This window comes from Schistocerca serialis, chromosome 3 (genome assembly GCF_023864345.2).
Source record: "Schistocerca serialis cubense isolate TAMUIC-IGC-003099 chromosome 3, iqSchSeri2.2, whole genome shotgun sequence".
NCBI lineage: Eukaryota > Metazoa > Arthropoda > Insecta > Orthoptera > Acrididae > Schistocerca > Schistocerca serialis.
The window spans coordinates 679053240-679066688 of record NC_064640.1 but is presented as its reverse complement, the minus strand read 5'-3'; the positions used below and the strand labels follow the sequence as shown (position 1 = coordinate 679066688).

The 13449-nt window shown below is 41.7% G+C and overlaps 1 protein-coding gene across 1 annotated transcript in view; it reads right to left on the bottom strand.

Annotated features, from left to right (window-relative positions):
- The window catches only part of LOC126471083 (E3 ubiquitin-protein ligase RNF220-like), a 682522-nt gene that overhangs the window by 27453 nt on the left and 641620 nt on the right, over nucleotides 1-13449 (bottom strand). Inside the window, exon 8 of the mRNA XM_050099157.1 lies at nucleotides 5531-5605. Within this exon, the coding sequence (XP_049955114.1) occupies nucleotides 5531-5605 (75 nt within the window). The remainder of the gene's footprint in view (nucleotides 1-5530; nucleotides 5606-13449) is intronic.

Sequence of the window (13449 nt, the reverse complement as noted above, 5' to 3'; positions counted from 1 at the left end):
TTGTTGGCTTCACGCAGTGTTAACAGACAAGCAACACAGCGTGAAATAGCCGCAGAAACCAATTTCGGATGTACGATTAAAGTATCCTTTAGGACAGTGCGGCAAAATTTGGCGTCAGTGGACTATGGCAGACGACTGACGTGACTGCCTTTGCACGACGTCGCCTCCAGCACGTCTCGGGGGCTCGGGACCATATCGGTTGGAGCATAGATGACTGGAAAACCGTGGCCTGCTCAGATCAGTCACGATTTCAGTTTGTAAGATGATAGGGTTCGAGTACGGAGCATACCCCACGAAGCCACGGCGCACTGTGCAAGTTGGTGGTATGGGCTGTGTTTACATGGAATGGAGTTGACGGGACATAGTTATGTTCATGTCCTTGATCATTTGCAGTCATTCATGGACTTAACGTTCCCAACCGATGGAGTTTTTATGGATAACAATGTGCCAGGTCACCGGGCCATAACTGTCCACAATTGATATTAAGAATATTCTGGACAATTTGAGCGAATGATTTGGCACCCAGATCGCCCCATCGAACATTTATGGGACATAATGAAGAGGTCAGTTCGTGCACAAACTCCTGCATCGGCAACACATTCGCAGTTACGGACGGTTATACAGGTAGCTTGGCTCAGTATTTCTGCTTGTGATTACCGACTTGTTGAGTTCATGCCGCGTCGCGTTGCTACACTACGCAGGGCAAAAGCAGTCTGACATGATATTAGGAGGTATCCCATGACTGTCGACACTTAGTGTATTGTACATGTCGCCAACGTGAAAAGGGAAATACCACGTGACTTTTCAGGTAATGCTGTTACGTCATTCTACGGGAAGACTGGAACTGTAATATTATCGTACATATACCTCTTTTGTAGTTATATATTTATCAGTAACAACAATGCTGAATAATTATTGCTGTTATGATTGCGAATCAAAATACTTAAAAACAAGCAAGTGCCATAAAGTCACGTAGCATGTGAATCAGCGTATGTTGGCGACGAAGATCGTCTTATGCGTATCTGAATGCTGACCCCATAAGTATTCCTGTTCTATGCAAATAACTGCTGAATTAGTTACCCAGGATTGGGAAACTATGAACACAGGGGATAACTTGAGCCCCACAGATGTACAGTTACATAGAGTGCTACGAATGAAGAATAAAAATTTCTCTTATAAAAGAAAACTATTTTATGTGATACAGATGCAGAGCTTTGCAAGAAGAATGTTCCACGGTCAGTGTCAAACCTTTTAAAGGACAAACAGTTCCGAGAATGTTCTTTGCGTTCATTTTAATATGAACACATTGAAATTATGGAAATTTGCCATAAAAGTGTCTTTCACTTTCGTCAGAACTGAAATTATAAGAACTTTATCAGATACACTTTGGAATTTATCTATTTTTCCTAGTAAATGTACCATAGCTACACTTATGTTTTGGGTGGCTTATGTACACAACCTGTCCAGTAAACCAGCTTATGCATACTTGCAAAGCCCTGTCATCTGCAGATACACTTTTACTGGCAAACAGAGCTTAAAATAGGACAGTAATGAAGTACTGGAAAATTACAGTGTACTCACCAGATGCTTTCACATGCTGCTGGTATTTTATAGAATTCCTGTTCATCTAATAACTTCATGTCTCTCTTGAAAGAGGTCCTCAGTGTAATAAATCTCAATTCCTCTGTATCTGTCACAGAGCCATATTTATACACAACGATGTAGAAGAAGCTGGTTGAGGCACATTGTAATACTGACGAAGCAGATGGATATCAACACCAAATACTGCTTTAAATTAAGCGTTGTATCTCTGTTCTTTATATTGATGCATTTGTATGATGTTTAGTTTTTCCTCCAGCTGACTTTATAAACTTTCCATGAAAGTAATTCTCTCTTCAGTACAATATGAATCAATACTTATTGCTTAGATTCATTTTTATGGCTTCTTTCAACGTAAAACCCAAAAGATTTGAACATTTTCATACTTATTATTTAGTTCCATTGACTGCTTCCTTCAGGTGTTCTCCCTGATTTACCGGCAAACATGCTGCTTGCTTTCCACATACGCTCTTACATAAAGACAAAGAAAACGACTGACAGTGTTCATTTTTATTATTCCAGTATGAAAATTTTCTGTGTAGCTCAGTGTATGACGTTAGTTTCTCATTTTAATCTTATCCAGTGATTTTTACGTCATGTCAGTCACGCTCTTCTCTTCATCCTTCGTGTACAAGCTAGTATCAAAACATTTTTTGACGCTCATTATTGCAATTTTCCAGAAATTTAGAAAATTTGTGGTCTCCTGATTTTCTTTATCATCATTATATATTCTTCAAACACCATTTGAATTCTGAGTTTAAATATGCTGTTTTCCGCGCTGGATGATCTATATTCATTATTGAGCATATTGATCGCCCTTATAATAATTTGACTTTCATATACTAAATTCAGATAATGAAACACATATATACATGCTCCAACTCTTTGGTAATAAATATTCTCCTTCATTATCTTCTCTCCAAAGTATTTCCCCTTCATAGGGTTTCTTAATCAATCCATTTGTAAGTCTCTAAATTACTTTAGTTTGAGTGTGAAATAGATAATAATCTGCTCATTTCAAACAAAAACTTCGTTTAGGGACTGGTTGATTCTCTGAAACAATGATCAGTAGGAATATTCCTGACAATACTGACGTAGCGACAGTGATGTGCTTTGGTCAAATTGCGGAAAATCGGGACTCCACGAAGAACAACTTAAACTGTCACTACTTCACTTCTAAAGAATATATATGTATGGTGAGCAGTTCCGTGACATATAAGAAGAATATGGCATCAATGAAAATTTCACTTTCCAAGAGTTTAACGCGCGTTTTAGTTAAGATTACAGTATTTTGCAGCTCCTAACACCTGTATTTCGTTTTTATTACTCATAAATGAAGTGACGGCTATAAATTTAATTCTTTTTTTCATTTCTCTTACATATAAGTCTGTCAGTGTACTGGAGGGCATCCATTCGAGCAGTTTCAGAAGGAATGTTGCTGGATGTTAACCACGTTTCAAACGATTAATTTTACTTTTCCGCAGAAAAAGTACTGTCAACATTGAGATTTTCAACTATACTTTAATCAAATGAGTTCAGCATTTTAATAAATCGTCGTATCAATGCAAGCGTTGAACTTTTTTTTTTTAATAATAGCAATGCATCAAATTTTATTTCTTTTTTAGTGTTCCTTCATTTCCAAGAACACTGAGAGAATGTATGCGTATCTTTATTTTGATATTTAAGCTAAGTGACTGCACCTATTTCATTTTTACATGAAAATTGCGCTATACTTTAAATTTCATTTACTGCAATGTAGGGATGCAACTTCCTATATAAATCCACCAATGCATTACTGATGCTAATGTTATCATAACGATTTATCAGTATGTACTATATCAGTTGAGATTTTTTTTTAAACAGATAATCACCACCAGTACTCGAAATCCACTGCTCGTTCGAGGCCTCTTGCAGACTCTTCTGCGTATTACAGTCTTCAGTTATCCGCATCCACGTTGCTCTTTCGTGTTTTCTAATTCCATCTACCCATCTTCCACGAGATCGTCGTTCCGATGTTTTTTTATATCTTGGAATCCAGCGAAGAATTTAATTGCGCTGTCTGCTACCAATTCGTCTAGGTACACGTCCCGCACATCTTCGTAGCGCTATTGTTTAGTTAGAGAAGCATCTTTTAATTTTGTTCTTCTTCCATACATTCCATTCATTATGGAGTCATCTGAAGACATTTTTTTTCATAGTGGCGAAGCACTGATGGCATATACCTCTGGAAAATTCACGTCCAAATTCCAAGAATTCGCATAGGGCAATGGTTCTCTTAAGGATGGACCTCAATGATTTGATGTACCACAAGTGCGTATCTCTCACTTGCACTATTACTTAGCTAATAAGGATATCAAAAGACTCATAATTACATTAACGTTGTTCTTCCAAAAGTATTAATCTGGCTCTAAAACCTAAAATGACATTGACCTGCTGCTTCAGAAGTCCACTAGCGGTTCTTCACCAACTCAACTACCACAGAAGTCCAAGATTATAGCTACGTGACTCATCACACCCGTTAAGAGCTTATAGTTTTACTTCTAGTAATTACATAAGCACCTAACTTCCAAAAAAAAATTATAACAATTTAAAGAACTTGGTACTGTTGCGTTTACTTTTCGCCTTGCTACTGTAACTCATCTTGAACAAATAACTGAATTTCCTTTTCACTTTTAAATGCAGAATGGGCTGTTATAAACTATTTCGTGCAATCGATAAGACTGTATACAAAATGCAATTGCATATGTTAATTGAGCGTTCGTTGCGTTACGTTCTTTTTTGGAATTTTCAACGGCTCACGAAAACATATGTCACAATACTGAAGGCATCAATTATTCCACTTTGCATCGGAACATTCACTGTGCATTATCCAAAGTGACACACAGAATTCACTATTAATGTCAGGTCATCCTGAAGCAATAATCTTATCTTAATAGATGTCAGTACGTTATTTGCATTGATGGAAAGATGATGAAGATTTTTTGGTTTGTAAGGCGCTCAATTGCGCAGTTATCAGGGCCCGTAAAAATGCCAATCTTCATTGAGTCCAATCTTGCCACTTTCATGGATGTTGATTGATGGTAAGAGAACCACTATCTGTCAACTGCACATACATTATGAATTCATTCACTGAAGTAGACTTATTAGATTGTGAGTTTCCAGAATTTTCCTTTTTATTCAAGCATAATTTATTCATGAATTTGCAAAAAAAAGAAAAAATCCACGAACGAATGTTCATTTTGCTGGCGACTGCAGTTGTCTCACATTCCAGACTCGATGCTTTGAAGAACATCAAAACTGATTTCTCCTTACTGAGGTTTTACATCTTATTGGCATGGAAAACAAGAATCTTCTTTTAACTGCTTATTGACTGCAGTCTTCAGTTCACCAGTACCACAGCAAGTAAAATTGTATATCAGTTCTTTCCACCGAAGGTTACTGAACTTGACCCACTAAAAAGATATGATGAAATACTTTCCTCCGATACGTCCTGGTCCATACATAGTGCTGGAAGAAAACTGGAAGCAACAACGTGTTTTGTTAAATTCTGTAGTGTTTTTTTAATTTGTAAATATTTATAGAGCATATAAGCCATTTACCTTATATCTTATATCCTTGTACATTCTTAGTAGTTTGGTTATCTGGAAAAAAAAACATGAAACAGCAGCAGGGTATATCTGCAACTAATTTTCCCAGGGTCTGCTTGTGACTACGACAAGAAACTTGCATTGCGGCAGGTTCACTGGACAACTATGTATTCAACTGCAGCAGTAAGGCCCCTCTGGGAGGCCCTAACTGTGCTAGTTGCTACTGAGGCCACCCAAAACATTGTCTGTTAAGTCTTCAGCTATAATTAAAACAGCTATACCACCTAAAAACTTTACACGATAGCGCTTAACTGTAAGAATGCAGGTTGATAGAAGCACATTACCAGAGTACGCAGCCAGCATTCTTCGCAATGAACATGCCAGCAGCATATGGATATGACAGGTTTCTTGTAACGTTCCTGAAACAGAAAAAAACACGGTTTCTGCAAAATGAGACACTAAAATAGTAATTGTGCTGGAATGTTAATATCAACTTGACAGTTCATACAAATTATACAATGTGAGTAGTTCGGTAGAGTGAACTGAAAATACAGAAGTTGTTTCAAAAAGAAATTATGGAACTTGGATTTCAAAAAAAGACAGTATAGCGTGTTCTTCCACAATGAGTACATTACAAAATGCTGTTGCTGCATCCACTGAATCTTGCACTTTTGTCACACACAATTGCGAAAAACTTTCACCACTAGTTAGGTTTTTCCCCCAGAAAAAGCAACTTTTCTTTTGTGAATGTAGGCTCTCCCGGCGCATACCGTTTGTGAAAAGCTCTCGGGTTTCCAGCCAAGTGGAAACTTTAAAATTCCACGACTTTTCGGCGAGTGTCAAACCCCTCATCTTCTGGCGAAGTATCGAGATATACGGATGCTGTGATGTTTATACTACTGGAGTGCCCCTCTCCACATGGTTACGAGCGGCCGACGGGTGGGGAGAGGGATGAGGCCGAAGTGGTAGGAGTAGTGGGTGCTCAGTTCGCATCTCTGTGTGGTCATATCGGCCGCGTCTTGTGAGTTGGACGGTGCTCTTTGTACTGCCTCTAACGCCGCATTTCATGCTGCACTTAGTTGGCATCCTTCGCCTCTGTTCACAAGATCGTCCTGAACCCGTTTTCTAATGGATTCCTTTATGATGTTGTCCCAATAGCTGGTTGCTCAGCAAAGCACTTTGGTGTTCTGGAAGTGGCCGGCCGAAGTGGCCGTGCGGTTAAAGGCGCTGCAGTCTGGAACCGCAAGACCGCTACGGTCGCAGGTTCGAATCCTGCCTCGGGCATGGATGTTTGTGATGTCCTTAGGTTAGTTAGGTTTAACTAGTTCTAAGTTCTAGGGGACTAATGACCTCAGCAGTTGAGTCCCATAGTGCTCAGAGCCATTTGAACCATTTGTTCTGGAAGTAACGGTGAAGTCTTTACTGAGAGATGAGGATGAGGCTATGACCCTCCAGCAGACAAAGGGGATGCAACAGTACTGATACGCATCGACGATTACAACATAAAACCGGCTCGCTGCTGCAGGAAGCTCGACAAGGATCCAACCACGACGGTAACAAGGAAAACGGTGGCTCTGCTGAAGAACTCCTATCTATAAGAGGCAGTGAAGAAGCAGATGCATCCCATGGCGCCTGCGACACCACGCCAGTACGGGCTGCCGAAAATCCACATTAAAGGCGTGCCTCTGTAGCCAACACTAGACACCATCAGTTCACACAATTATGGGCTGGTCAAATATCTGGCGACACTTCTGAAACTCCTTGTGTGACACTGAAGTCATCATGTTAAGAACTCGGCCGATTTTGTCACAACACTTAAGGGTACACGATTACAAACAGATGAACTGCTGATTTTCGACGTTAATCGTTATTTCACGAAAGTACCTCTGCAAGACTTCTTGGCGCTGCTATTTCAATATTTCGAGTCGGAAATAGTTAAACTCTTCGAACGTGCACCGACCACCTACTTCATGCGTAACGGATAGTTGTAAGAATAGTTGGATGTAGTGGCCACGAGATCCCCACTGGCTCAAGGGATCGCAAATCTCTACATGGAGCACTGTGACGAGGTGGCTCTTCAAACCACTCACCAGAAACCCAAGCACTTCTTCCGTTATTTCGACAATAAATTTGTGGTATGGGAGCATGGCAGACAGGCACTGGGCTAGTTTTTGGACCACCTTAACACAATCCATCATAGCACTGCTTTCACTATGGAAATGTAGAATGGTTATCTCCCTTTCCTGGACATACTGATAAGGAAGAAGGCAGATGGTGACTCACTATATAGAAATAAGACACACACAGACCTGTATGTGCATGCAACGAGCTGCCACCATCCAGCACAACAGCAGACAGTGCTGATCACCCTTGCACATAGAGCGTACACCATCTGCGATAGTGAAAACCTTTCGGACGAACAAAATAACACGTGAAGGAAATTTTCCCCAAAAATGGGTACAGTGAAGCGCAGGTTAGTAGGGCATTCAAGAAGAGACCAGGTACTGAAAGCGGGGAAGGGGAAGAAGAAGGCAAGAGACTCGATTTACTTCTGTACCTGGGACCGGTATCAGCCAAAATTGCGAGGCTATTCGAAGAACCCAATACAAAAACCTCCACAGACTAAAGAGTGGCTTGGCTCTACGAAAGATCCACTAAAAATGAACGTACCAGGAATATACAACAATGCCTGCGAATGTGGCCAACAACACAGTGGGCAAACGTAGCGCTCTATTACGAAACGCTGCGAAGAACACATCAGGCTAGTGCAACCGGGATAGACAGAAAAATCAGCGATAGCAAAGCAAAGCCACAAGGTTAGTTTCCAGAACAGAGAGATGCTTTTCCGAACAACCGCCTGTCGGGACAGTTTCATACAGGAATCCATTGAAATACGGGTTCACAACAGAGACGAAGGATACCAGTTATGTGCAGCATGGAATTCGGAATTAGCGGCAATACGACGAGAAAGCGACCAGCACCGTCCAGTTCTCAAGACGCGATCGGAATGCCCACACAGAGATGCGAAGGGAGCACCCGCTATCCGAATCACTGCAGCCTCACCCCCCTCCCCGTTCACCGGCCGGGCAGTACGCGGCCGACCGTAGCCAGTTGGAGGGGGAACTCTACTAGTACAAATATCACAGCATCGGTAAATCTCGACACTTCGCCAAAAGATGATAAGTATGACACTAGTCGAAACGTGGTAGTATTTAACACTACTACCCGGTTGGAAATCCAAGAGCTTTTCACTTGTTACTTAACGTTAACGAGCAAAACGTATTTTAACATCCTCACTCATCGTTAAACGTGAATAAGCCTCAACAAAATCTATTGAGTTTTGTGCGCTAAAAAAATTTAAGGACGTCTCTCCTTACGAGAGCGAATTATGGAGTGTCACTCCGCAATTTGATGCATTATATAGCGGTTATTTCATAAATGAAAAATTACTCGAAGCGCTTAATTTTCATGAACAAATGTCTCGCTTTTTCTTAATATACCCATTCCTTTACGATGGATCGGCAGTGGGGAGGTAGCAAGATCCCGTTCAGTGTCTATGGGCTATCTTTCCCCCATATGAGATTGCGGCGAGCTGTGATGGATTAAGTGTGGCTTTGTGGTTAGAGTCATTGGCTGATCTGCTGCTGGTCGCCAGTTCAGCCTCGACCACTAGCAATTATTTGTTATTTGGCAATTAATATTTCTGTAACGTTCCAGAAATTTCTCGTGTTTGTATATTCTGGAATTTTCGTTGTTTAGTATAAATGACGCACTCTGCGACCAGAATTACAGTTCTGTTCTGGCTGTACACTGGTGTGCGAAATAAATATGTTTTTAGTTCTGTGTGTTGTACCTCACTAACGATGCTGCTTCCGGATTCGAGGTGGAGCGTGGTTTCGACGTGATACTGATTTACGAGGACGTCGAATACCTGAAAACATCTACATTGCCGTAGCTTTAAGCAATAGCCTACACGGACATGAACCGCAATACAAGCAGTACATGGTTCATAAGGTCCATAAATTCAGGGTGCCAATCGTTTCCAAAACAGCAACAAGTCTCATTGTAAGCAAATCCGCCACAGTTGTAAAATACATTTTCCGACCGAAGTTTTACACGTCAGAAGTCGCTATACACTACCACAGTTTCATCACGTGTATCTGAAATCTCAAGTGAAATAACAGTTGTAACCTATTCCATTAGACAATAAGGAAATTTAAAAAAAAATAACGATTAACATTTAGAAATAAAAAATCGGACGAAATGAATAAAAATAACCTATCTAGCAAAAGTAGGACGTCATGTCTATGCCGGAACAACTAGTAGCCAAACATCTATAGTACGTGGAACGTCAAGTAACATTCCAAACTGTGGCTGCCAAGAACCCCAACACAATCACAGCATGGGAAAATGCCTCTTGTCCCAGAATTACCACCATGAATGCATGCAGTCTATAAAAAGAAAGCCACCATAGCACATTAGAAGGAAGTCACGCGCTACACTAAAGTTGGAGTTCTTTGCAGCTGCCACTAGCGTAAGAACATGTGAAGAACAGGGCCCCACGTCAGGGAGAAATGACACAGTGCTATAAACAGAATCTTTTGGTCCTTTGTCACACTGTGAATCCAAAACCAACAAAACCTCGCACTTGATAAAGAAACCACAGAAGACATGTTCGAAGGTGTTCTAATAAATGATGTGACAAAACAGAGGAATCCATCATCAAGTTATGCCAACACATTGAGGAAATGCAATAGAAAAAGAGTCGGCCGACAGACGTATACCTGAATCCCGAATATGGTCCCCACGGCAGCTGTGGAACATCACTATGACCTCACCACTCTCATCCGGCAGGTAGCAAGAGAAGAGATTTATCATTTTGTGGCAGCCGTAACTGTCTGAGCGAGTAAGCAAGAGACAGCAGCCGTGGATGTTGACCCCCTACGTCAGGAGGTAATAGAGAAAGTTGAAGAAGACGTTTGTCAATCTTTAGCACCAGTTACCGCTAGCAGCCGTATGTGCCAGGAAGAATGGCTCGGCCGACTCGGACTTGTTTAACGACAACCCAAAGCCCGAACAACGCAGGTGGAACCAACTCTTTCGCCAACTGTAATGTCCCACAGAAGACAAACATTTGAAGGACATACGACAACATACCAGTGTATTTACACCGTGGACATCTTGGACACTTTGAACATAACTGCAGAGATAAAAAGGCGAGTTTGCGAGGACTACTACGCCACCAGATGTCAACCATGACACTAATCCAACTCTCGCCAGTCATCTGAAAATAATCATAGTCAACCCGTGGGCAGAAGTGTATCGTCGTACCCTGGATGAGGTCACTCCCCGGCATGTCGTAACTGTTCCCTGCCGTCGGAGAGAGAGAAGCACCGGCCAAATGGTGACCACTCATAACGGTAAGGACGCTACTAATGAAATCTTCCATGGACGACAGTCACCACAATGTCATAAAATCTCACTGACGTCATAATCAATGGCCAACTTGTACGGGCAATAGACGAATCAGGAGCTTCTTTTTCTGTAACGTCGAATACTTATCACTACCAACTAAAGAAGACTATTTTCTGTGAAACTAAAGTGTTGTGCCGAAGGTCGCAAATTGGAAATCCGTCCTCCGACAGTAACATGTATTGCAAGAATAACTATCAAAAACATAGCACTGTCATTCGTACCAACTGGTTTGACAGAATGTAGTCATCATGTTATTCTTGGATGAGACTTCTTGCAGGCATCACAAGCAGTCATAGACTGTGAAAGGTCAGAGCTCCAGACTGATGAAGTTATTTCCACAAACGCACAAGATTGCTCTAAGTACTAGTTTGCCACTGAAGATATTTGAGAGGTGGCATGAGCCCCCTCTCATATTTCTATCTTACTCTGATTAATTCGATTTTCCTCTCTAATTGCATGTGGTGAAAAGTCGCTATTCCTTCACACGCGGACTTCCCATGCAACGTCTATCGTCACCTGGGTGGTCCGGTGACAGGCGGGGCTCTGCTGATCTTGAAAGGGTTAAGCCGATGAGTGTGAGGGAGTCAAGTGGATGCTTTCCAGACGCCGACATTGTCATAAGAGTGGGGGCGACACGCCCAGAGGGGCCTGACGGAGCGGCTGGGCTAGAGATACCGTTACTTCGCAGAAACTTTGTGAAAACACTTTCTGGCAGGCTACCAGCGAGGCGTGGGAATGACTTGGGTTCCTAGGCAGTCTTGGCGGGCAAACTCCCGCGTTTTTTGCAAAATCATAACGGTGATTGGCTTGCCCAGGGAATACCTCCGTGAGTTAGCATAATCGGCGCAGAAATTGGCGCCAAGTATCTCCATTGGTGGAATAGTACTGCGTCGGCAATAGAGGGGAATTTTCCGACGGTTTTCGAATTGCTGATTGGAACGTTTAACCACGATCACTTTCATGGGGGCGGGAATGTTCTGTGTTCGGCTTGTACGGGTGCTCTTGAGAGGAGTCGGCTCTCGCCTTTCGGTCAGAGTAGGTTACAAGACTGAGCTCTCGCTGCTCTGGACAGCATGCCTTCCGTTGGCTGTCTGATATACTTTCATTTAATTGTAACTGTTTGACGAAGTTGCTGAAGTTTCGACTTCAACGTAACTTTCCGAGTACAGTTGGCAATTGAGCGTTCCGCGTACAGGTGGCCTATGTTGTCCGTCTTAAGCAGTTTTGGCTAAAGTTGACTGTACCAGAGCTAACTGTGTGACTTCTCTCGTTAAAATCACTCACTGTACTGTCAGTGACTGTGTAGCGAGCCTTCTTCGTCTCCCTCAGAGGCGTATTTGTGTTGCTAGGAAGTCTTTAGTCTGGAACAACCAGACCAGGATAATTTGTTTTGGGCTATACTCACGACATTATCATCACCACGACAGGACGTCGAAGCAACCAGCCATTGCCTCCGGTATGCCAGATCGTGTCCTTGTAGTTAAGAAGACAGCTTGCTAATGTATGTCCGCAGCACCGGCAAATCAGGGAATTTTGCTAGGTGATAATCAGAGCTCAGCAGAGCGCGCCTGTTCGTCTTTTCTAACTTTGTTCTTTCTTGGGTGTTCATTGTCTGAGTTATCACTACTTTAGCAGCAATTAATGTTGGGTTGGCTGGGTGTTTCTCTTAAGATTTGAGTTGCAAGGAATTGGCTCCACAGACCACTTGGTCATAAATGTCACAGTCTAATTTATGGACAACTTCACCTTCACAGCATTTATTTGAGTATCCAGTTTGATGTATTTTAAAGGTTTCATGTGTTTTGTTTATTATTTTGAGTTTAGTCATAATTAATCAAATTGTTATTTTGGACAGAACTTTCATTCTTTTAATCGGTAGAGCAAGCCTTTCATTTCTCACTACATTAATGAAACTTTCCTCAATTTCTATCCAATTAAATTATAGCAGGTGCCAAACTCTTTTCTACTCCACTTGCAGGGTCGATTACAGTCAGTTCGCGTTTCTTCTTAATCCATGTGCAACAGCAAAAGTCAGAGTTAGAAATGGGGGGCTTAGAGCATCATTTCCATATGAAGATTCGAGAAGAATTTAGTTTTAAAATTAACTTGACTAGAAGAAGGGATCGGTTGGTAGGACATGTTCTGAGGCATCAAGGGATCACCAATTTAGTACTGGAGGGCAGCGTGGAGGGTAAAAATCGTAGAGGGAGACCAAGAGATGAATACACTAAGCAGATTCAAAAGGATGTAGGCTGCAGTAGGTACTGGGAGGTGAAGAAGCCTGCACAGGATAGAGTAGCATGGAGAGCTGCATCAAACCAGTGTCAGGACTGAAGACCACAACAACAACAACAACAACAACAACAACAACAACACTGCTAGCCCCGGCACCTCGCATATTATTAACCTGCCATGATCAACGAGACGAATTTCAGCAGTCAATCAAAATCCTCAGTTAAACCATGAAGCTTTCGTCAAATGCAAAAAGCTACTGAGGCTCACAAAACAAATCTAAATGCAATCTATGACCATAAGCTTTTTAGGTAGTCAAGGAGAACTCTGAATCACTAACCGTCACAAGCAGCTACAACTCATCCCTAAAGCTACAGGGTGACAATTATTGAACTATGTGAAATAAAATCGTCATAACTTCTGAACGGTTGGCGTCAGGACGTTCAAACTGCGCGGTTGGCCACGGGACATGATGGGAATTACCACATGTAAGTAAGTATGTTTTGGTTTAGCGATGAAGCCCACTTTCATTTGGATGGATTCGTTAATAAGGAAA